This window comes from Pseudophryne corroboree, chromosome 3, assembly GCF_028390025.1.
Source record: "Pseudophryne corroboree isolate aPseCor3 chromosome 3, aPseCor3.hap2, whole genome shotgun sequence".
NCBI lineage: Eukaryota > Metazoa > Chordata > Amphibia > Anura > Myobatrachidae > Pseudophryne > Pseudophryne corroboree.
The window spans coordinates 737,385,590-737,408,763 of record NC_086446.1 but is presented as its reverse complement, the minus strand read 5'-3'; the positions used below and the strand labels follow the sequence as shown (position 1 = coordinate 737,408,763).

The 23,174-nt window shown below is 50.2% G+C and overlaps 2 protein-coding genes across 7 annotated transcripts in view; one reads left to right on the top strand and one right to left on the bottom strand.

Annotated features, from left to right (window-relative positions):
• DHX32 (DEAH-box helicase 32 (putative)) overlaps positions 1 to 5,117 on the bottom strand; it is a 251,606-nt gene extending 246,489 nt beyond the window's left edge. The window contains exon 1 of one of the 5 annotated variants that reach the window (XM_063962228.1): positions 4,988 to 5,117. The gene's annotated coding sequence lies outside the window, so the exon portion shown is untranslated. The other 4 variants (XM_063962230.1, XM_063962229.1, XM_063962232.1 and 1 more) reach the window with 4 other exon arrangements.
• FANK1 (fibronectin type III and ankyrin repeat domains 1) overlaps positions 4,813 to 23,174 on the top strand; it is a 196,009-nt gene continuing 177,647 nt past the window's right edge. For both annotated transcript variants that reach the window (XM_063962235.1, XM_063962234.1), the window contains exon 1: positions 4,813 to 4,912. In XM_063962235.1, the coding sequence (XP_063818305.1) occupies positions 4,813 to 4,912 (100 nt within the window). The remainder of the gene's footprint in view (positions 4,913 to 23,174) is intronic.

Below are 23,174 nucleotides of genomic sequence, written 5' to 3'. Positions count from 1 at the left end.
TGAGACTCTGTGTCCAGTATCATTTCCAGAAAAGGAAGCCTCTATGTTGGTTCTAGGGGGGGTCATTCCGACCCGATTGCTCGCTGCAGTTTGTCGCAGCGATCGGGTCGGAACTGCGCATGCGCCGGCACCGCAGTGCGCCGGCGCATGGCAGCCGTCGTTGCCTAGCGATCACCTATGAGACAGAGGCGGTCGCTGGGCGGGAGGGGGCTGGACGGTAGCGTTAAGCCGCCGTTTAGGGGACGCAGTCCGTCCAACGCAGGAGTGGCCAGATCGTTGGGGGGGCGGGCCTCGGCGGCCGCGTGACGTCTCACGCAACCGCTGCAGCCAGTGGCAGCGACAATCAACTCCCGGCCAGCCGCAGGAGCTGCGCTGCCCGGGAGTTACTCCACAAATACAAAAGCATTGCCGCTGTGCGATGCTTTTGTATTTGTGCGGAGAGGGGGGTCGGACTGACATGCGGGGCAGACTAGCCCTGTGCTGCGCCCCCCCCCCCCCACCCGCATGTCAGGGAAGATGATCGTAGCTGTGCTAAATTTAGCACAGCTACGATCAACTCGGAATGACCCCCTAGGTGAGATTTTGGTAGGTTCAGAATCCACCCGTGATCCAGGAGTAGTCTGGTTGAGAGGCCAATGCTGTCCACAACCGCTCCCTGGATGGTGCCTTTATCAGAAGATCGTCCAGGTACGGAATTATGTTCACTCCCTGTTTGCGAAGTAGAAACATCATCTCTGCCATCACTTTGGTGAACACCCTCGGTGCCGTGGAGAGACCAAATGGCAGGGCCTGGAACTGGTAGTGACACAGTCCTGCAGTGCACACCGTAGAGAAGCCTGATGAGGCGGCCAGATCGGAATGTGAAGGTACGCAACCTTGATATCCAGAGACACTCCTCCAGACCTGAGATCACCACTCTCAAAGACTCCATCTTGAATTTGAACACTCATAAGTACAGGTTCAGAATCGGTCTTACCAAACCGTCTGGTTTCGGTACTACAAACAAGTCGGAATAGTACCCCTTGTTTTGCAGATGAGGTGGAACTGGAACAATGACCTGAGTCTGTACCAGTTTTTGAATGGCGTCCTGTAAATGTATACTTGCCTCTTGTGAAACTGGTAAGCCTGGTTTGAAAAATCTGTGAGGTGGGAGCTCCTGGAACTCCAGTCTGTAGCCCTGGGAAATAAGATCTATGACCCAGGGATCCTGGCACGAACTTGTCCAGATGTGACTGAAGAATTTTAGCCGGGCTCCCACCTGCCAGTCTTCCAGGCATCGCTGAAGGTTTTGAGGAAGCAGAGCTTGAGCCCTGTTCCTGTGAACCGGCAGTTGCTGGTTTGCGTGGTTTACCTTGTTTACCTCTAGTGCCTCTGGTGGCTGTAGAAGAACCTCTGAGTTTGCCCCTAAACTTGGCAGTCCGAAAGGACTGTAAATTGGGACCTGAGTAGGCCTTCCTAGCTGGGGGAGCTGAAGAAGGAAGGTATGTGGACTTACACGCAGTAGCTTTGGAGATCCATTTGTCTAGTTCATCTCCAAATAAGGCCTCGCCTGTGAAAGGGCGGCCTTCCACACCTTTCCTGGAGTCTGCATCCGCAGTCCACTGGCATAGCCATAGACCCCTGCGTGCAGACACTGCCATAGCCGTAGTGCGTGCATTAAGTAAGCCTATTTCTTTTATGGCTTCCACCATAAAATTCACAGAGTCCTGTATATGCTGTAGGAACAAGATAACCTCCTCCTGAGGCAAGGTGTCGAACCCTTCAATCAGGTTACCCGGCCATTTGGCAAGGTCTCTTATAATCCACCCACATGCTATAGTGCATGGGTCTTCAACCTGCGGCCCACCAGCTGCTGTGGAACTACACATCCCAGCATGTCCTGCCTCAGTTTTAGCATACCTTAATAGCAAAACTGTGGCAGGGCATGCTGGGATGTGTAGTTTCACAGCAGCTGGAGGGCCACAGGTTGAAGACACATGCTATAGTGGGTCTCTGGGCCACCCCTGCAGCTGTATACAAGGATTTGAGCATAGTCTCAATCTTACGATCAGCCGCGTCTTTTACGGAGGCTGCACCTGGGACAGGCAATACAATTTTTCGTGAAAGCCTGAATACTGATGCATCCACTATCGGTGGATTTTCCCATTTTTTCCTGTCCTCAGGAGGAAAAGGAAAGGATGTTAACAACCATTTAGGGATTTGAAATTTCCGATCAGGATTAACCCACGGTTCTTAAAACAAGGTATTTAGTTCCTTTAACACAGGAAAAGTGGCTGAGGATTTCTTTTTTATATTAAAATACGATTCCTCACTCTCCTCTGTCACCTTATCAGGGATATTTAGAACTTCTCTGATAACTTCTATGAGAGTCTCTATTCCGTGCGACAGAGCACCCTCCCCCACCTCTGAGTCCACCTCATCCTCCTCCATTTCTGACCCCTCATCATCAGAGTCAGACTGCAGGACATGGGCCAAAGTGCATTTTTGCGGACAAATGGCAGGGGACTGAGACGCTGGTTTGGGTACGGAGTCTCTTTTCATAAACTCAGTCATAGATTGCCTTAAGTATTGCGTCTCTTTCTCATTCCGAGGTAACTTAGTAGAGATTGTGGAAATCATTCCCCTAATGGAGTCCAGCCATGCTGATTCTGCCGCACTAGCCTGGGAAGGGACACTACATTGAGTACACACTAGAGAACCCCCTGGGGAAGAGGAACACTGTCCCTTACATGAAACACACTCTTCGCCCGACATACTGTAATAGTGACAGCAGACACACACAGGAAAAGGTTAAATGCACAATTAACCTACAAAGAGCCCTTCAAGAGAGACACAGAGGGAGTATGTATCCAGCACACGGCGCCCTTTAACGCTAATGCCAAGCTTTGCTGGGTCGCAGACTAAGTACCTAGATTAGGTACTTAATACACTAATAATTGCCCCCCCCCCCCCCCCGCTATGACCCCCTGGTACCGCTTAGGTAATCTGGAGGCTCTCCGGAGGAGCTGCGCCTCCCTGTCAGTCAGAGTCTGTGTCAGCTGCAGAGGGAAAATGGCGCTGGTGAGCTGCTGGATCAGCTCATAATGAAGCCCCACCCCTTCAATGGTGCGCGGTCTTACAGCCAGTATAAAAAAGAGCAGGATGTGTCTAAGTACATAAAATGGAGACAGACTCCTTTTATGGCTTTGTTGCCAGTCTGGGTACTGTGTCCGCTGTTCAGCGTCTGCAGTGGTGCAAGTAGAAAAAATGTCTTACAGGTACTTCAATGGGGCGCTGCAAAAAATGGGTGTGGCCAAATGCCATATGGGGCGTGGTCAATGAAAATGTGGGCGTGATACACATATGGGGGAGGGGCAGATACACATATGACCCCCACAGTGCCAGATACACGAATGCCCCCCACAGTGCCAGATACACGAATGCCCCCCACAGTGCCAGATACACGAATGCCCCCCACAGTGCCAGGTATACATTGCCCACAACAGTGCCAGATATACATTGCCCGCCACAGTGCCAGATATACATTGCCCGCCACAGTGCCAGGTATACATTGCCCCCCACAGTGCCAGGTATACATTGCCCCCCACAGTGCCAGGTATACATTGCCCCCCACAGTGCTGCCTCCCCCCCCTTCCCCAGCTCACCGCTGCTGCTGTTGTGTTGTCTCTCGTGTGTGAGGGGAGGAAAGCGCAGCCTGCGCCTCTCCTTCCCCTCAGTCTCTGGCGGGTGAGTTCAATATTCAGCGCCGATCCATGAGCCAATCAAAGCTCCGCGAGCTCTGATTGGCTCACGGGCGGCGCTGATTTGAACGAAGACACTGAGGGCAGGAGAGGCGCAGGCTGCGCTCTCCTCCCCTCACATCACATCAGCGGTAGCAAGCGGCGGCCCGTCGGTGTGGGTACGGCGTACCCACGGCGAAATTCTTAAGGGTACGCCGTACCCACCCATACCCGCATACTTGCACCGCTGAGCGTCTGTGTCCTTACACAGCGGGAGACGCAGTCCACACCGTGTAGAAGCTGTGCGTCTCCATAGCCTCATGCTGCCATGATGGCCGGCGATCCGCTAACCGGGACGCCGGCTTAGTATTCACCACTTTTCTTTCTTCTGGCTCTGTCAGGGGTGGCAGCGTGCTGCAGGAATGTACGCTTGCCGTGATGGGGCTTGTGAATAGTTCCCTCAGGAGCTCAGTGTCCTGTCAGCAGGCAACGGGACCATTAACCCTAAGAGAGGTTGGGCCGTTCCCCCTCCTAAGTCCCACGAAGCAGGCAGGCTGGTGCCATCCAGTCCTGCCTGAAATCAATAAATGCAGAAAACTCTTCAGGAGCTTCCAGCGACGTGACCGGCTCCTCCGGGCACATTTTATAAACGGAGTCTGGTAGGAGGGGCATAGAGGGAGGAGCCAGCACACACTATCAATTTCTTAAAGTGCCCATGGCTCCAAGTGGACCCATCTATACCCTATGGTACTAAATGGATTCCCAGTATCCCCTAGGACGTAAGAGAAACAACATTTTTATATAGATATATATGTAAATTTTATGGGCACATTTGAACAAGACTCCGCCCATTTTCCGCACAAGCCCCGTCCCTTTCGAGCCCCGAACTGACCAACCTAATATAATATTTCTGTCAAACACCTGTAGCCACTGTAACACCACACACAGCTATGTACTATGAGTCCCCCGCCACCACTTTACCAGCCTCTCTCCTCTGACCCTAGCCGGGTAATGTTAGCACAGCCATTAAGACGCCGTCACTGGGCTCTGTGTCTAGGTACAGTCCCCTCCCGGGGGTCACCATAACAACGCAATGCAACAACAAGCCCCGGAGGGCCGGATCCGTGTCACCCGGACCCAGCAGCAAGAAGCAGCACTCACAGTCCCGGCACTCGGCCACATGCAGGCGGCAGGTAATGGTGCAGGTGCAGCAGCTTGTATTGCCGCATGCATATATAGATTATTACACCCTGTTATAGATCAGTTACCTGTGTGTGTGTGATCCCTGCTGGGGAGGAGAAAAACTCTGACTCTTCTGCTGCTGCTGCTGCTGCTGCATGGCAAACAGCTGAGGGGAGGGGAGCTGCTGATTGCTGCTGCTACACCCTTCTTCCCATTCCCAGCAGGCACATACTTGTTGTATCACCCTGCAGGGGAGCAGGAGTTACTGCCAGCTAGTAAAGTCGTAGCACTGCTTCTTACAGATGTTATTTCCTAGTGTATATTTGCAGTAGGGAGTTACTGTTGTCCAATATGTTTTATTAATTCTAAGCTGCCACAAGAGTTCTCCAGTAGCAACAAGGCATGGACCAGTGACCATCACATGTCTGCATTAGGAGGGTGTGGATAATTGGGTCAACTCTAATGGGCCCTACACACTGGCCGATATTTTGAAAGATATGAACGATCTCGTTCATAAATGAACGAGATCTCGTTCATATCTTTCAGTGTGGAGACTTAAGTGATGAACGATGCGCGTCCCCGCGCTCGTTCATCGCTGGTCTCCTGTCGGCTGTGCATGCAGGCCAATATGGACGATCTCGTCCATATTTGCCTGCACGTCTATGGAGCCGGGTGACGGGGGGAGTGAAGAAGCTTCACTCCCCCCGTCACTGCCCCCCCCCGCCGCCGGGTCGCTCGTCGGCCGTATCGGCCGTCGGGCACCTCGGCCAGTGAGTAGGGCCCATAAGGGCCCTACAGACACGACGATCCTCCGCCGAGCTGCCCAACGGCGGATACGGCCGACCCGGCGGCGGGGGGGCAGTGACGGGGGGAGTGAAGTTTCTTCACTCACCCTGTCACCCGGCTCCATAGAAGTGCAGGCAAATATGGACGTGATCGTCCATATTAACCTGCATGCACAGCCGACGGGGCACCAGTGATGAACGAGCGCGGGGCCGCGCATCGTTCATCGCTTGTGCCTCCACACTCAAAGATATGAACGGGATCTCGTTCATTAATGAATGGGATAGTTCATATCTTTGAGTGATATCGCCCAGTGTGTAGGGCCTATAACTGGGTCGAGAGTCACTAGTACCTCTTTCACACCGACTGAGGCGGGTCGCACCCGGTAGCCTGACACAGGAGTTCCCAGGGTGTGACCCGCCTCAGGCACCCCTCTGCCACTGTCTGCAATCCGGCATATTGCCGGGTTGGGGACACAGGGAGGGGGGGATTGGGCACGGGGCGCTTGGAGATCACAAGATCTCCAAGCGCCGCCTGTACACACACAGTAAACAGAAAACGGGTCGCATCAACCCGGCTCCCGTTCACACTGCACAGCGAGCCGGGTTGAACACGAGTTCAACCCTGCTCGCGACCAGGGATGAAATATCGGTTCGCTCGACCCGGTATTTTACCCCTGTAACTTTTCAGACCGCACCTGAACACGGGTTATGTGTGCTCATGTGCCAGTGACCCGTGTTCATAGTTGGTAGTCTGAAAGGGGTATAGTTCGGCACAGGAAAAAGGTCGACATGACAAAGGTTGACACAGGGAAAAGTCGACATGGGTGTTTTTGCTTTGTTTGGTGTCGTTCACTCTGTAAAATCTGCGGGAACCCCAATTAGTGCACTGGGTCCCCTCGTATGGCTTGCTTTGCTCACCATGCTGCGTGCAGGCTACTGTTTCCAATCGTAGTATATGTGGATGGTAAAGTATGAAAAAGTTTTAAAAAATTAAGAAGAAAATGTGAAAAACTCACGTCGACCTTTGCCATAGTCAACCTTTGAACCATGTCGACCTATTGACTATCGATTTAACAACCCTTATTTGTTAAAACCAGGCATTTCCATTTTTCACTAGATTTAGTACTTCTGCCGCTCTGCGGAAGGGATAAGTTGGATACATGTCGCCATACGTGACGGATTGCAATAACCACAGTGTGTACCCTCAAATCCACCCAATTTATCATGTGATGAATTGTGTGTGGGTGGTCGTATCATCCCATTTGATGTTCTGTATGTCCAATGGGAAGATTTCAATGGAGGGCGCAGTATTGTGACATGAGGCGTGTATCGATATATTGCGTTGCTATACGATACATCGTGTAGTGTGGGCAGCGATGCAATATATTGTTACATCGCTGGATCGCACCGTTGTTTATGTGTGTACCCAGCTTTACACCCCACCAGTGTGAATCTGTTGGACGGGTCTCCCGCATTCTGCCTACGTAAGAAGGATCGTGTCAGGGCATGTTTTGCAGCAATCTGTCATGTTCAACATCTCAAGACAGGCGATTGCAACAGACCAAAGTACATTACTCAAAGCATTTATGAAAAAATCTAAAAGTAGTTACATTATTATTATTACAGGTTGAGTATCCCACATCCAAATATTCCGAAATACGGAATATTCCGAAATACAGAATTTTTGGAGTGAGAGTGAGATAGTGAAACCTTTGTTTTCTGATGGCTCAATGTACACAAGCTTTGTTTAATACACAAAGTTATTAAAAATATTGTATTAAATGACCTTCAGGCTGTGTGTATAAGGTGTATATGAAACATAAATGCATTCTGTGCGCAGACTTGGGTCCTATCCTCATGATATCTCATTATGGTATGCAATTATTCCAAAATACGGAAAAATCCGATATCCAAAATACGTGTGGTCCCAAGCATTTTGAATAAGGGATACTCAACCTGTATTTCTCTGACGTCCTAAGTGGATGCTGGGGACTTCGTAAGGACCATGGGGAACAGCGGCTCCGCAGGAGACAGGGCACAAAAGTAAAAGCTTTAGGATCAGGTGGTGTGCACTGGCTCCTCCCCCTATGACCCTCCTCCAAGCCTCAGTTAGGTTTTTGTGCCCGGCCGAGAAGGGTGCAATCTAGGTGGCTCTCCTAAAGAGCTGCTTAGAGTAAAAGTTTTGTTAGGTTTTTTATTTTCAGTGAGTCCTGCTGGCAACAGGCTCACTGCAACGAGGGACTTCGGGGAGAAGAAGTGAACTCACCTGCGTGCAGGATGGATTGGCTTCTTAGGCTACTGGACACTAGCTCCAGAGGGACGATCACAGGTACAGCCTGGATGGGTCACCGGAGCCGCGCCGCCGACCCCCTTGCAGATACTGAAGAGAGAAGAGGTCCAGAAATCGGCGGCTGAAGACTTCCCAGTCTTCTTAAGGTAGCGCACAGCACGGCAGCTGTGCGCCATTGCTCTCAGCACACTTCACACCAACGGTCACTGAGGGTGCAGGGCGCTGGGGGGGGCGCCCTGGGCAGCAATGAAAGTACCTATGCTGGCTAAAAATACATCACATATAGCCTCTGGGGCTATATGGATGTATTTAACCCCTGCCAGGTTGTCAGAAAAACGGGAGAAGAAGCCCGCCGAAAAGGGGGCGGGGCCTATTCTCCTCAGCACACAGCGCCATTTTCCTACACAGCTCCGCTGCTAGGAAGGCTCCCAGGCTCTCCCCTGCACTGCACTACAGAAACAGGGTTAAAACAGAGAGGGGGGGCATTTTGTGTGGCGATATTATAATATATTAAGATGCTATAAGGGAAAACACTTATATAAGGTTGTCCCTGTATAATTATAGCGTTTTGGTGTGTGCTGGCAAACTCTCCCTCTGTCTCCCCAAAGGGCTAGTGGGGTCCTGTCCTCTATCAGAGCATTCCCTGTGTGTGTGCTGTGTGTCGGTACGTGTGTGTCGACATGTATGAGGACGATGTTGGTGAGGAGGCGGAGCAATTGCCTGTAATGGTGATGTCACTCTCTAGGGAGTCGACACCGGAATGGATGGCTTATTTAGGGAATTACGTGATAATGTCAACACGCTGCAAGGTCGGTTGACGACATGAGACGGCCGGCAAACCAATTAGTACCTGTCCAGGCGTCTCAAACACCGTCAGGGGCTTTAAAACGCCCATTACCTCAGTCGGTCGACACAGACACAGACACGGACACTGACTCCAGTGTCGACGGTGAAGAAACAAACGTATTTTCCATTAGGGCCACACGTTACATGTTAAGGGCAATGAAGGAGGTGTTACATATTTCTGATACTACAAGTACCACAAAAGAGGGTATTATGTGGGGTGTGAAAAAACTACCTGTAGTTTTTCCTGAATCAGATAAATTAAATGAAGTGTGTGATGATGCGTGGGTTTCCCCCGATAGAAAATTATTGGCGGTATACCCTTTCCCGCCAGAAGTTAAGGCGCATTGGGAAACACCCCTCAGGGTGGATAAGGCGCTCACATGCTTATCAGAAAAATATCCTAAAAAGTATACACACACATGCTGGTGTTATACTGTGACCAGCGATCGCCTCAGCCTGGATGTGCAGAGCTGAGGTGGCTTGGTCGGATTCCCTGACTAAAAATATTGATACCCTTGACAGGGACAGTATTTTATTGACTATAGAGCATTTAAAAGATGCATTTCTATATATGCGAGATGCACAGAGGGATATTTGCACTCTGGCATCAAGAGTAAGTGCGATGTCCATGTCTGCCAGAAGATGTTTATAGACACGACAGTGGTCAGGTGATGCAGATTCCAAACGGCACATGGAAGTATTGCCGTATAAAGGGGAAGAGTTATTTGGGGTCGGTCCATCGGACCTGGTGGCCACGGCAACAGCTGGAAAATCCACCTTTTTTACCCCAAGTCACATCTCAGCAGAAAAAGACACCGTCTTTTCAGCCTCAGTCCTTTCGTCCCCATAAGGGCAAGCGGGCAAAAGGCCAGTCATATCTGCCCAGGGGTAGAGGAAAGGGAAGAAGACTGCAGCAGGCAGCTCCTTCCCAGGAACAGAAGCCCTCCACCGCTTCTGCCAAGTCCTCAGCATGACGCTGGGGCCGTACAAGCGGACTCAGGTGCGGTGGGGGGTCGTCTCAAGAGTTTCAGCGCGCAGTGGGCTCACTCGCAAGTGGACCCCTGGATCCTACAAGTAGTATCCCAGGGGTACAGATTGGAAGTTCGAGACGTCTCCCCCTCGCAGGTTCCTGAAGTCTGCTTTACCAACGTCTCCCTCCGACAGGGAGGCAGTATTGGAAACAATTCACAAGCTGTATTCCCAGCAGGTGATAATCAAAGTACCCCTCCTACAACAAGGAAAGGGGTATTATTCCACACTATTTGTGGTACTGAAGCCAGACGGCTCGGTGAGACCTATTCTAAATCTGAAATCTTTGAACACTTACATACAAAGGTTCAAATCAAGATGGAGTCACTCAGAGCAGTGATAGCGAACCAGGAAGAAGGGGACTATATGGTGTCCCTGGACATCAAGGATGCTTACCTCCATGTCCCAATTTGCCCTTCTCACCAAGGGTACCTCAGGTTCGTGGTACAGAACTGTCACTATCAGTTTCAGACGCTGCCGTTTGGATTGTCCACGGCACCCCGGGTCTTTACCAAGGTAATGGCCGAAATTATGATTCTTCTTCAAAGAAAAGGCGTCTTAATTATCCCTTACTTGGACGATCTCCTGATAAGGGCAAGGTCCAGAGAACAGTTGGAGGTCGGAGTAGCACTATCTCAAGTAGTTCTACGACAGCACGGGTGGATTCTAAATATTCCAAAATCGCAGCTGATTCCGACGACACGTCTGCTGTTCCTAGGGATGATTCTGGACACAGTCCAGAAAAAGGTGTTTCTCCCGGAGGAGAAAGCCAGGGAGTTATCCGAGCTAGTTAGGAACCTCCTAGAACCAGGCCAAGTGTCAGTGCATCAATGCACAAGAGTCCTGGGAAAAATGGTGGCTTCTTACGAAGCGATTCCATTCGGCAGATTTCATGCAAGAATTTTTCAGTGGGATCTGCTGGACGAATGGTCCGGATCGCATCTTCAGATGCATCAGCGGATAATCCTGTCTCCAAGGACAAGGGTGTCTCTTCTGTGGTGGCTGCAGAGTGCTCATCTACTAGAGGGCAGCAGATTCGGCATTCAGGACTGGGTCCTGGTGACCACGGATGCCAGCCTGAGAGGCTGGGGAGCAGTCACACAGGGAAGAAATTTCCAAGGAGTGTGGTCAAGTCTGGAGACTTCTCTCCACATAAATATACTGGAGCTAAGGGCAATTTACAATGCTCTGAGCCTAGGAAGACCTCTGCTTCAAAGTCAACCGGTGCTGATCCAGTCGGACAACATCACGGCAGTCGCCCACGTAAACAGACAGGGCGGCACAAGAAGCAGGAGGGCAATGGCAGCAAGGATTCTTCGCTGGGCGAAAAATCATGTGATAACACTGTCAGCGGTGTTCATTCCGGGAGTGGACAACTGGGAAGCAGACTTCCTCAGCAGGCACGACCTCCACCCGGGAGAGTGGGGACTTCATCTGGAAGTCTTCCACATGATTGTGAATCGTTGGGAAAGACCAAAGGTGGACATGATGGCGTCCCGTCTGAACAAAAAACTGGACAGGTATTCCGCCAGGTCAAGAGACCCTCAGGCAATAGCAGGGACGCTCTGGTAACACCGTGGGTGTATCAGTCGGTGTATGTGTTCCCTCCTCTGCCTCTCATACCCAAGGTACTGAGAATTATAAGACGGAGAGGAGTAAGAACTATACTCGTGGCTCCGGATTGGCCAAGAAGGACTTGGTACCCGGAACTTCAAGAGATACTAAGAAGGGACTTGCTTCAGCAAGGATCATGTCTGTTCCAAGTCTTACCGCGGCTGCGTTTGACGGCATGGCGGTTGAACGCCGGATCCTAAGGGAAAAAGGCATTCCGGAAGAGGTCATCCCTACCCTGGTCAGAGCCAGGAAGGAGGTGACCGCACAACATTATCACCACATTTGGCGAAAATATGTTGCATGGTGTGAGGCCAGGAAGGCCCCACGGAGGAATTTCAACTCGGTCGATTCCTGCATTTCCTGCAAACAGGAGTGTCTATGGGCCTCAAATTGGGGTCCATTAAGGTTCAAATTTCGGCCCTGTCGATTTTCTTCCAGAAAGAATTGGCTTCAGTTCCTGAAGTCCAGAAGTTTGTCAAGGGAGTACTGCATATACAACCCCCTTTTGTGCCTCCAGTGGCACTGTGGGATCTCAACGTAGTTCTGGGATTCCTCAAATCACATTGGTTTAAACCGCTCAAATCTGTGGATTTGAAATATCTCACATGGAAAGTGACCATGCTGTTGGCCCTGGCCTCGGCCAGGCGAGTGTCAGAATTGGCGGCTTTGTCTCACAAAAGCCCATATCTGATTGTCCATTCGGACAGGGCAGAGCTGCGGACTCGTCCCCAGTTTCTCCCTAAGGTGGTGTCAGCGTTTCACCTGAACCAGCTTATTGTGGTACCTGCGGCTACTAGGGACTTGGAGGACTCCAAGTTGCTAGATGTTGTCAGGGCCCTGAAAATATATGTTTCCAGGACGGCTGGAGTCAGGAAAACTGACTTGCTGTTATCCTGTATGCACCCAACAAACTGGGTGCTCTTGCTTCTAAGCAGACGATTGCTAGTTGGATGTGTAGTACAATTCAGCTTGCACATTCTGTGGCAGGCCTGCCACAGCCAAAATATGTAAATGCCCATTCCACAAGGAAGGCTGCCCGAGGGGTCTCGGCTTTACAACTTTGCCGAGCTGCTACTTGGTCAGGGGCAAACACGTTTGCAAAATTCTACAAAGTTGATACCCTGACTGAGGAGGACCTGGAGTTCTCTCATTCGGTGCTGCAGAGTCATCCGCACTCTCCCGCCCGTTTGGGAGCTTTGGTATAATCCCCATGGTCCTTACGGAGTCCCCAGCATCCACTTAGGACGTCAGAGAAAATAAGAATTTACTTACCGATAATTCTATTTCTCGTAGTCCGTAGTGGATGCTGGGCGCCCATCCCAAGTGCGGATTGTCTGCAATACTTGTACATAGTTATTGTTAACTAAAACGGGTTATTATTGTTGTGAGCCATCTTTTCAGAGGCTCCTTCTGTTATCATGCTGTTAACTGGGTTCAGATCACAGGTTGTACAGTGTGATTGGTGTGGCTGGTATGAGTCTTACCCGGGATTCAAAATCCTTCCTTATTGTGTACGCTCGTCCGGGCACAGTATCCTAACTGAGGCTTGGAGGAGGGTCATAGGGGGAGGAGCCAGTGCACACCACCTGATCCTAAAGCTTTTACTTTTGTGCCCTGTCTCCTGCGGAGCCGCTGTTCCCCATGGTCCTTACGGAGTCCCCAGCATCCACTACGGACTACGAGAAATAGAATTATCGGTAAGTAAATTCTTATTTTTTATTATTATTATTATTATTATTGTTATTATTATTATTATTATTATTATATCTTTTTATTAAGCTTTGTTTAAAAATTTAATGGAACTGTAAGCAGCCGGAAACCATAATCTTGGGGCCCGGTACAGTGATATCTCTGGGGCCCCCTCATATCTCCTATATATTAGCCCAGATCTGTCACTCTGTGACTGTGTCGCTAACGCAGCGTGAGTCACAAAGTCAGTGGCTGGATGCAGGGCATGATGTGACAGGCGGGCGTCGGGAGCGCGCACAGTATGCTATATGAAGATGATGGGGGTGGGGGGATTCACCTATTCCGCTGTCCCGGCCTCCGCTCTCCCCACCCTGCCTTGGAAAATGATGCGCGGACGCTGCAGCTGAGGCCTCCCTCGGACCCGCCCGTATCACTCGCCTCCCCGCTGACTGGAGTCAGCCCGTCCCCAGTGCACAGCCCGCTCTGGCCCCGCAGCCGCCACCACCTCCTCCGTCCTCCCCCACCTCACGCCCGGCGGCCTCGTACCCGCTTCAGCTGCTGGCCTCACAAAATCTCTCGAGGACTGGGGGTGGCCACTGGGTCCACTGAAAGGAGAAACGCAGCAGCGGCAGCTCCAGCACCAGGCTGAGTGAGCTCCCCTGACACTGCGTGCATGTACTGTACAGGGTTACTGCTATACATATATATGCACCCCCGTCGCCGCCCCTCCCCCACCCGCTCCACCCCTGCAGCCGCCCCTCCCCCACCTGCTGCACCCTGCACCCGCCCCTCCCCCACTCGCGGTACCCCCGCAAACGCCCCACCCGCTCCTCCCCCACCCGCGGCACCCCGCAACCGCCCCACACCCCTCCCCCACCCGCGCCACCCCCGCAACCGCCCCTCCCCCACCCGCAAGACTCCCGCAACCGCCTCTCCCCCACCTGCCTTACCCCCGCAACAGCCTTACCCCTGCAACCGCCCCTCTACCTGCGGCACCCCTGTCCCTTCCCCACCTGCAGCAACCCCGCATCCGTGGCACCCCCGCAGCCGCCCCTCCCACGGCACCCCCCACAAAATTATGATTGGCGGTAATACTTCATATAATAACAATATTGCACGACCCAAGGGCGTGCAAGGGTGAAGGGGGCGTAGCCCGTTGCGACGGTGTGAAGAGCGCCCATAGGGCGCGATGAATCACCTAGTTATATATATATATATATATATATATACACACACACACACCCCACAGTCTATCTTTCCCCAATGACGCCATGCTGCATTCCCCAACCCATCCCGAACTAAGTGACGTATCCTTGGGGCCCCTCTGATCCTTGAGGCCCGGTATAGGTGTCCCCTTTGACCCCCCCTGTCGCCGGCCCTGGCAGCCAGCCAGCCAGCATAGCTGGGGTACAGAGTATCACTCAGCTGCCCTTTTAAGTTCTTCTTAGTAAATTGCATGCTATCGCTAATTTTCTTGCACACCTCGATGACAACTAGCAACGTCGCTGGCCGTAATGTTCCATCCCGGGCACACATTGCAGACGAGCCACTAATTGCATATCCCCTTTATAAGTTTATGGTGAAAGGTAAAGTTAGATTTTCCATAATCCTGTTCTTACACCTGTACCTGTTTAAGGAACAATAGATGGACTTCAGTCTGTGGGTGGTATTGGCCCATTTAAAGCTGAACTCTTCCACCTCTGATAAAAGTAATTTGATTTATATTAAGAGCAATTAGATATCACGTGCTGGTAAATACACATACTGGCCATCGGAAATCAGATCATTCTTGCCTAACAAAAGATGACAGCACTGTGTTTTAGGTTGTTTGTCTACAACTCTATTGTGTTACCTGTGTTTTAATCTTTTACATCTGCTTATTGTATGCTGAGTGTTCTTTTGTCCAGCTGACAATACGTGATGAGGTCAGCGGCCGGATTTCTTGAGGGGGGGGGGCTTCCCAAATGTTTGGTTTTACAGTGGTCAGCCAATGAAGGATGTATAATTAGCATGTAACAAGCTATAGTCTGCCCAAAACAAAGGGGGTTATTCAGAGTTGTTTGCAAACCAAAAAAAGCACACTAATGGGTAACGGTTGTATCCAATATCGGGGGCCAAATGTAATAGAGTGAAAGTTTCAGAAAGTGAGAGATTTGGTTTTTCTGTTTTGTTTTTTTAAGTGGCAATCATTTACACTGCAAAACCAGGCTGATCTTGCTGTGTAAATGATTGCCACTTTAAAAAAACTAACTGTAAAACCTTACCAAATCTCTCACTTTTTGAAACTCTCACTCTATTACATTTGGCCCCTGCTGTCTGTCTCTTGCTCATTGAACCAGCCTGCCCGTGACTAGCTCTAGCTGCTGTGGCTCAGTCTGGCTGAAGTAACTCGGCATAGTGATTCTGACCCACGATTTTTATTCATCACCACCGGCAGTGGCGGAACTAGCGAGCAATGGGCCCAGGTTTGACAAAATGCTTTGCCCCCCCCCTCCTCATCCCATCCAAGTCCACCCCCTCAACCCTGGAGAGGATCTGGTGAGGGGGACCTGCGCAGGGCCAGTGAAATGGATACCTAGCAACAGTGCCGTAACTAGACATTTTAGCACTGTGTGCAAGAAACGGCATCGGAGCCCCACCCCTGCATGCAAAACAGGGTCAGTGCGTGCCGTAGGTGCGCGCAAAAATACATAGGGGCGTGGCTTCATGGGGAAGGGGTGTGGCCATAAAATAATACCAATTCATAAAACGGTGCACAGTAGTCTCCATTATTCAAATTACGCCGCACAGTAGCACCACTACACCAGGTAGAGACCCTTTTACACATTACGGCGGACAGATTCCCCTTTTTACACATTACGGCAGACAGCGTCCCCTTTTTATACATTACGGCAGACAGCGTCCCCTTTTTATACATTACGGCAGACAGCGTCCCCTTTTTACACATAACGGCAGACAGCGTCCCCCTTTTTACACATTACGGCAGACAGCGTCCCCTTTTTACACATTACGGCAGGCAGATTCCCCCTTTTTACACATTACGGCAGACAGCGTCCCCTTTTTACACATAACGGCAGGCAGATTCCCCCTTTTTACACATAACGGCAGACAGCGTGCCCTTTTTACACATAACGGCAGACAGCGTGCCCTTTTTACACATAACGGCAGACAGCGTGCCCTTTTTACACATAACGGCAGACAGTGTGCCCTTGTTACACATTACGGCAGACAGTGTGCCCTTGTTACACATTACGGCAGACAGCGTGCCCTTGTTACACATTACGGCAGACAGCGTCCCCTTTTTACACATTACGGCAGCAGATTCCCCCTTTTTAAACATTACGTCAAGCAGATTCCCCCTTTTTTACACATTACGGCAGACAGTCCCCCTTTTTGCACATAAAGAAAGAAAGAAAGAAAGAAAGAAAGAATTATACTTACTCTCTCCGCTGGCTCATGCTCCTCGGTGCAGCTTCTGGCAGAGATCCCGGGCAGGAGAGAAGGAGGAGGAGGGAGGTGGAGGAGGGAACCGCAGCAGCGCTGTGTTATTGGTTGAGGCGCTGCTGTCCCTCTGCTTCACTATAGGCTGTTCTCCGCCGCTGTGAATGCTGGGATGCGCTTCACAGCGGCGGAAGACAGCCTATAGTGAAGCAGAGGGACAGCATCAGCAGCGCCTCAACCAATAACACAGCGCTGCTGCGGCTCCCTCCTCCACCTCCCTCCTTCCCTTCCCTTCAGTTTGACTCATTACATGCTTTGGGCCCCTGGACAGTGGCGGGCCCCAGTGCAACGCACTAATTGCACTGGCGGTAGTTTCGCCTCTGACCACCGGCCATGTTGAGTGACTACATTGGTGGCCATTTCAAGTGCCCTTATAGGTGATGGTGGGGAGAACAGAATCAGCAATTAGGATATATATACAATATTTGTAAGGAATCTGCTCCAACCACTAGGGGCAGTTGGACCCTATTTCACATTGTTAAGGGCCCCATTCACTAGAACGATTATGCCCGATTTCAGCCCGATATATTGGGTGAAATCGGGCATTTTGGCTGTGTATCTGATCCGATCCGATCCGATGTGCGTTCCCGTGAGGGTCGGATCGGCTCCCCTAGATCGTTAGTGCTGCACTCGTCATATGTCAGTTCCCGCAGGCATGGCTGGGATCACAGACGATATATCACATGCAAAATGTACCAAATCGTATGGAACCACTCCCGGGAGAGTTCAAGGGAAATCGCCTCCGACTTCAGCCTCAGACATATCGTTGTAGTGTATGGGGCCCTTTAAGCTGGCCATACATCAGGACGATATCTTTCCAACCAGCCAACTAGTTGGCTGGTTGGAAAGATAATGTGGCAGTGTGTGGGAGCAAACGATTATCGGCCGTTTGCTCCCACACGCTGAAAAACGGACAGAAACGGTCTGTCCAACTAGTTGGGAAAATCAAACCTGTTTGATTTTCCCAACCAATCGTTCAGGTGTAGGGGAAACTTTCCCCCCAACTGAACGATAAGTAGGCGGACACTGCCTGCTAGTGTCCGCCTACTGTGCCGGCAGCATGAAAAGCCCCCCCCCCCCCCCCCAATCACCTGTGACAGCGGGCTGTGCAGTGCGGTGTCTGAAAGGGGGCGGAGCTACGGCGGCACGAGGGGGCGGAGCTACACGGAATAGAGGGGCGGAGCTACACGGGACCAGACAGCTTTGCAGTGACGGCCAGCCAGACTTGGTAAGTGGAGGGTGAGAGAGAAGTGAGTGTGTGTGTGTGTGTGTGTGTGTGTGTGTGTGTGTGTGTGTGTGTGTGTGTGTTGTATATATATGTGTGTGTGTGTGTGTGCGTGTGTGTTTGTATATATGTGTGTGTGTGTGTGTGTGTGTGTGTTTGTATATATGTGAAGTGTGTGTGTGTGTATGGTGGAGATGTGTGTGTGTGCAAGGTGGGGTGTGTGTGTGTGTGTGTGTGTGTGTGTCTGTATATATGTGTGAATTGTGTGTGTGTGAGGTATGTCTGTGTGTGCGCGCTTTATTGACGCCACTGCTAGGGGGGCCATTACATGCAAGGACGCTACTACTATAGGAGGGGCATTACGTATAAGGACGCTACTACTATAGGGGGGGCATTACGTATAAGGACGCTACTATTGCTGGGGGGGGCATTACATATAACGATACTACTGCTGGGGGGGCATTATGTATAAGGACGCTACTATTACTGGGGGGGCATTACCTATAACAATGCTACTACTACTGGGGGGCATTATGTATAAGAACGCTACTACTACATGGGGGCATTACATATAACGATGCTACTACTACTACTGGGGGGGCATTATGTATAAGAACGCTACTACTACAGGGAGGCATTACATATAAACGATGCTACTACTACTGGGGGGGCATTATGTATAAGGAGGCTACTAATACTGGGGGGGCATTACATATAAGGACGCTACTACTGGGGGGGCATTATGTATAAGGACTCTTACTACTGGGGGGCATTATGTATAAGGACTCTTACTACTGGGGTGCATTATGTATAAGGACGGTGCTACTACTACTGGGAGGGCATTACATGTAAGGATGCTACTACTACTGGGGGGGCATTATGTATAAGGGCGGTACTACTACTGGGGGAACATTACGTATAAGGATGCTACTACTACAGGGGTGGCATTACGTATAAGGACGCTGGATCAGATGAGTATAATTATCTTTTATTTTCAGGTACCCGTGGATTCTACTTGGAGAAGAGGACCGACTGCTTCGTGTCAACATAGGTAAGTATGTGTGTGTCGACATGTGTGAAATAAAGTTTTACTGTCACGGTGTGTGTCTCCTGTTTTTATTTGGGTATTTTTTTTCCATTAGAACTGCAGGTACCAGCGGGCCCGTTTTTCTCCCGCATGCTGGTACTTGTGGTTCTCCAAGTACCAGGTTGCGGGGGAGGCTTGCTGGGACTTGTAGTACTACTGGAAAAAAACAATATTCTTTAAATTTTCTCAAGGCTATCAGCCCCCCATCCGCAGCCTTTGGATGGGGGGGACAGCCTCGGGCTTCACCCCTGGCCCTTGGGTGGCTGGGGGGGGGACCCCTTGATTGAAGTGGTCCCCACTCCCCCAGGGTACCCCGGCCAGGGGTGACTAGTTGGATATTTAATGCCATGGCCGCAGGGCACTGTATAAAAGTGACCCCCGGCTGTGGCATTATCTGTCCAGCTAGTGGAGCCTGATGCTGGTGTAAAAAATATGGGGGACCCCTACTCTTTTTGTCCCCTGTATTTTTTGCACCAGCACCAGGCGCAGAGCCCGGTGCTGGTTTTAAAAATACGGGGGATCCCCTGTCCGTTTTTCCCCCGGATTTTTAGAACCAGGACCGGCTCGAAGAGCCCGAGGCTGGTTATGCGTTGGAGGGGGGACCCCACGCAATTTTTTTTAGGGTTTTTCCCATTCCATTTAAAAAATATATATATATATAATAATAATCTTTTTAAAAATATATAAATAATACTTGTGCCTCCAAAAAAGAGGGCACCAGGCAAGCTGTACATTTTACTACATTGGGAGTGCCGAATATCTACATCTTATATATATATATATATATATATATATTTGCCTTGGCAGCCCAACCATGCTGGTATCCATAGTTCAGTATAAAAATAAGTAAATCTAATAAATGTATGGTGGTGAAAGAAAAGCCCAGTTTCACTGAAAAAAAGACACTTCTGCATGTTTTGAAATTAAAAAACAAAACAAAACTGAAGAACTGTAGGCAGGCACTGTCCGCCTACTTCGGTGACATCACAAGTTGGACAGAAGTTGGAAGGTTGGTTGGTCTGATGAAAAGTTGGTTAGATGTGTGGAGCACTGGTAAAAAGTTGGTGAGATGTGTGGGGCACTGTTTTAGTTGAACAGACAAGTTGGATGGTTGGAAGTTTGGAGTGTTGGAGAAAAGTTGGTCTGATGTATGGCTAGCATTACCCTAAAGAATCTGACTAGATTGCTTAGAATATCAGCCTGATCGCTCCGTGAGTAGCCCTTACAGCGATAGCGATGTGCAGCCCCGCACATCGCTATCGCTGCTGCTAGATTGGCCTGCATGCAGGCCAATCTAGCGGGTCCCTCACTTCACCCGCTGGGTGAAGTGAGCGCCCCCCCGTCTCCCCCCGCACGCTCAGCACAGATCGCGCTGTGCTGAGCGGCAGGAGAGATGTGTGCTGAGCGGTTCGCTCAGCACACATCTCTCCTGCACCGGCCCGTGGGTACTGGGCTTTACACAATAGCCCAATTGTCCTTTACTATCTCCTGCTAGAACTGACCTGCTGCCGCCAGCTGTCATTAGAATTTCTCAGCTCTCTGACCAGCTATGTCTGGAAGATGTATTTACCTGGAAGAGGTGATTTCATCTAACAGGCGGATCCATTAATTATCCCAAGTGTGTGACATCATTGCCTACTGGGAGCACTTGAAGAGAAGGTAGATAATGCATGTTGCAGAAAGTTCAAATAAGCTTGGCTTTAATCATCTCTGGGAGAGCATGTTAGCCTGGACTGCATACAGTCACCGTACAGGGTAATAAAATTTAATACAGGAGCACGAATGTACAGTATCTCTATTCCTCGCACTACAGAAGTTGTCTGTTGGAAGTCATTCTCTCCGATGATTCACTTTCTTGTCACAGAATTGCTATTCCAAGCTAGATTAATCTCAAGGGGCTATTCATAGTTGTGCTGCATAGTGATGCAGCTGCTGTGCGATTGTGTCATATTACATAAGCCACATCCATATGGTGATAAACACCAGCATTATGTCATATTGCCTACCTCTTTAGATCAGTTCTGTGGGAACATGCCTTTCTTGAAGATTTCAAGTAGCAATCCTACATAGTTTGTTTTATGTAAATTGATCATTTTAAATCATTATCTCCTTTTCAAAATCTCTCTGGATGGAAGACAAGTATGGCTGCAATTACCTCACAGACTCGCAGCTCTCACCATGTCATGTGATGACAATGGGAAGGAGGGAGATTAGGATTTTATATTAGGCAGAGCAGACAATGCTCAGAGGGGCACTGCGGTGCCATGTGACTGTGGTTGCCAGGATAGTCACTGTGGAAACTGCAGAATTGTTTTCTTCCTTCAGGTTGATATTAAATCATTGCTATCAACCTAAAGGGAGAAACCAAGGTAAAATGGTAACTACCAAGATTCTTTTTGAAGTTGGTTACAAGAATGTATGTTAGGAAAAAAACAAGCCTCCTTTTTTTTTTATTGGATTGCTGCTGTAATTGGCAAACTTTAGTATCTCCTACTTTTCTCTGAATGACTGCTAATCTGGCAGCATCAGCCATCTGGGTATACCTAAGGTTTCTCAGAATGGCCACTACATCTCCGCTGCCGAGGACAGTAAATATGCATCAAAAGACACAGTCACTGGCCTCAACACTACTACAGAACGGAGGTGAAATGTCTCCGTTTTGAGATACACAACTTTCAGGCCAGCCTGCCTGATGTTTTAAAGGGGCTGTCGTTTAAAAGGCATTATAAATTATATAATTTTAAATCAGGTTGGTTTTACATTTTAAATGATTGCCCCTTTAAATCATGGTGCAGACTCGCTGGAAAGTCACTGATGCTTGCAAGTTGCAGGCTATAACATTTACCTCCAGTGAGATCCTTTCTCAAGCTGTACAGCCTGATGTCACTTCTGCAACTAAATGAGTATGTTTATTGCAATCTCCTCGCCTGTTGCCTATTCCTTGTATAATATTACCCTTTGATCTGTCACCTTGCTGGAATTTATATATTATTGTTGTGAGTACCCATATGTATATAGGGATCCGGTCTGTAGGTCGAGAGTAACTAGGTCGACCACTATTGGTCGACAGTAACTAGGTCGACCACTATTGGTCGACAGGGTCTCTAGGTCGATATGTTCTAGGTCAACAGGTCAAAAGGTTGACGTGAGTTTTTCACAATTTCTCTTACGTCCTAGAGGATGCTGGGGTCCACATTAGTGCCACGGGGTATAGACGGGTCCACCAGGAGCCATTGGCACTTTAAGAGATTGAGAGTGTGGGCTGGCTCCTCCATCTATGCCCCTCCTACCAGACTCAGTTTAGAAAATGTGCCCGGAGGAGCCGGTCACAACTAGGGGAGCACTACAGAGCTTCTTTAGAATTTTTTTTTTTAGAGTTTATTATTTTACAGGGAGGCTGCTGGCAACAGCCTCCCTGCTTCGTGGCACTAAGGGGGGGAGTAGTGTCCGCCCTGCGGGGTCTGAGTCACTATCTCCGCTGACAGGACACTGAGCTCCTGAGGGGATCGATCGTTCCCCGCCACAGGGGATCGCTTACCCCAGCAGCATGCCGCCACCCCCTTACAGAGCCAGAAGATTGGTGGCGAGTGAGTCACCGACCCCCCTAGCAAGCGGGGGGCCGGTGTGAAGATGTCGGCAACAGGGTATGGAGCACAGTACTAACTGCACTCCGGGGCTCAGCGGTACATGGTGCGGCGATGTGAGGGGCGCCCTGAGCCAGCGCCTACACCCTACACTGGTCACACAGCCTGTCGGGGTCCCGGGATCTCTGCCAGCATAATTCCTCAGGCCAGTATAATCCTATGAAGAGCGGGAAGACAGCGCAATTAAGGGTGTGGAGCTTCTCCTCAGAGCGGACCCAGCAGCGTTCAGCGCCATTTTCCTGCCTGCACAGCGCTGTCAGTGAAGAGCAAGTCCCTCCAGAACAACTCCAGCTATCTCTCACGGTACCAGGGGGTTGTAGAAGGGGGGAGGGGGAGAGGCTGTAAAAGGGCTGTGTAACTTATTAAGGTGCACAGTCAGCGCAGGTTGGGGGTCTCCCTTTACCTAAAAAGCGCTGTGTGTGGGTTGGCTCCAATCTCTGTGTCTCTCTTGCCATTCTTGGGGGTGAAACTCTGTCTGCCCTCCCCTGTGTGTGTGTGGTGTGTCTGTGGTCTCCATTAAGCTATGTCCAGGGACTCTGTGTCATATGGTTCCGGTATGAATG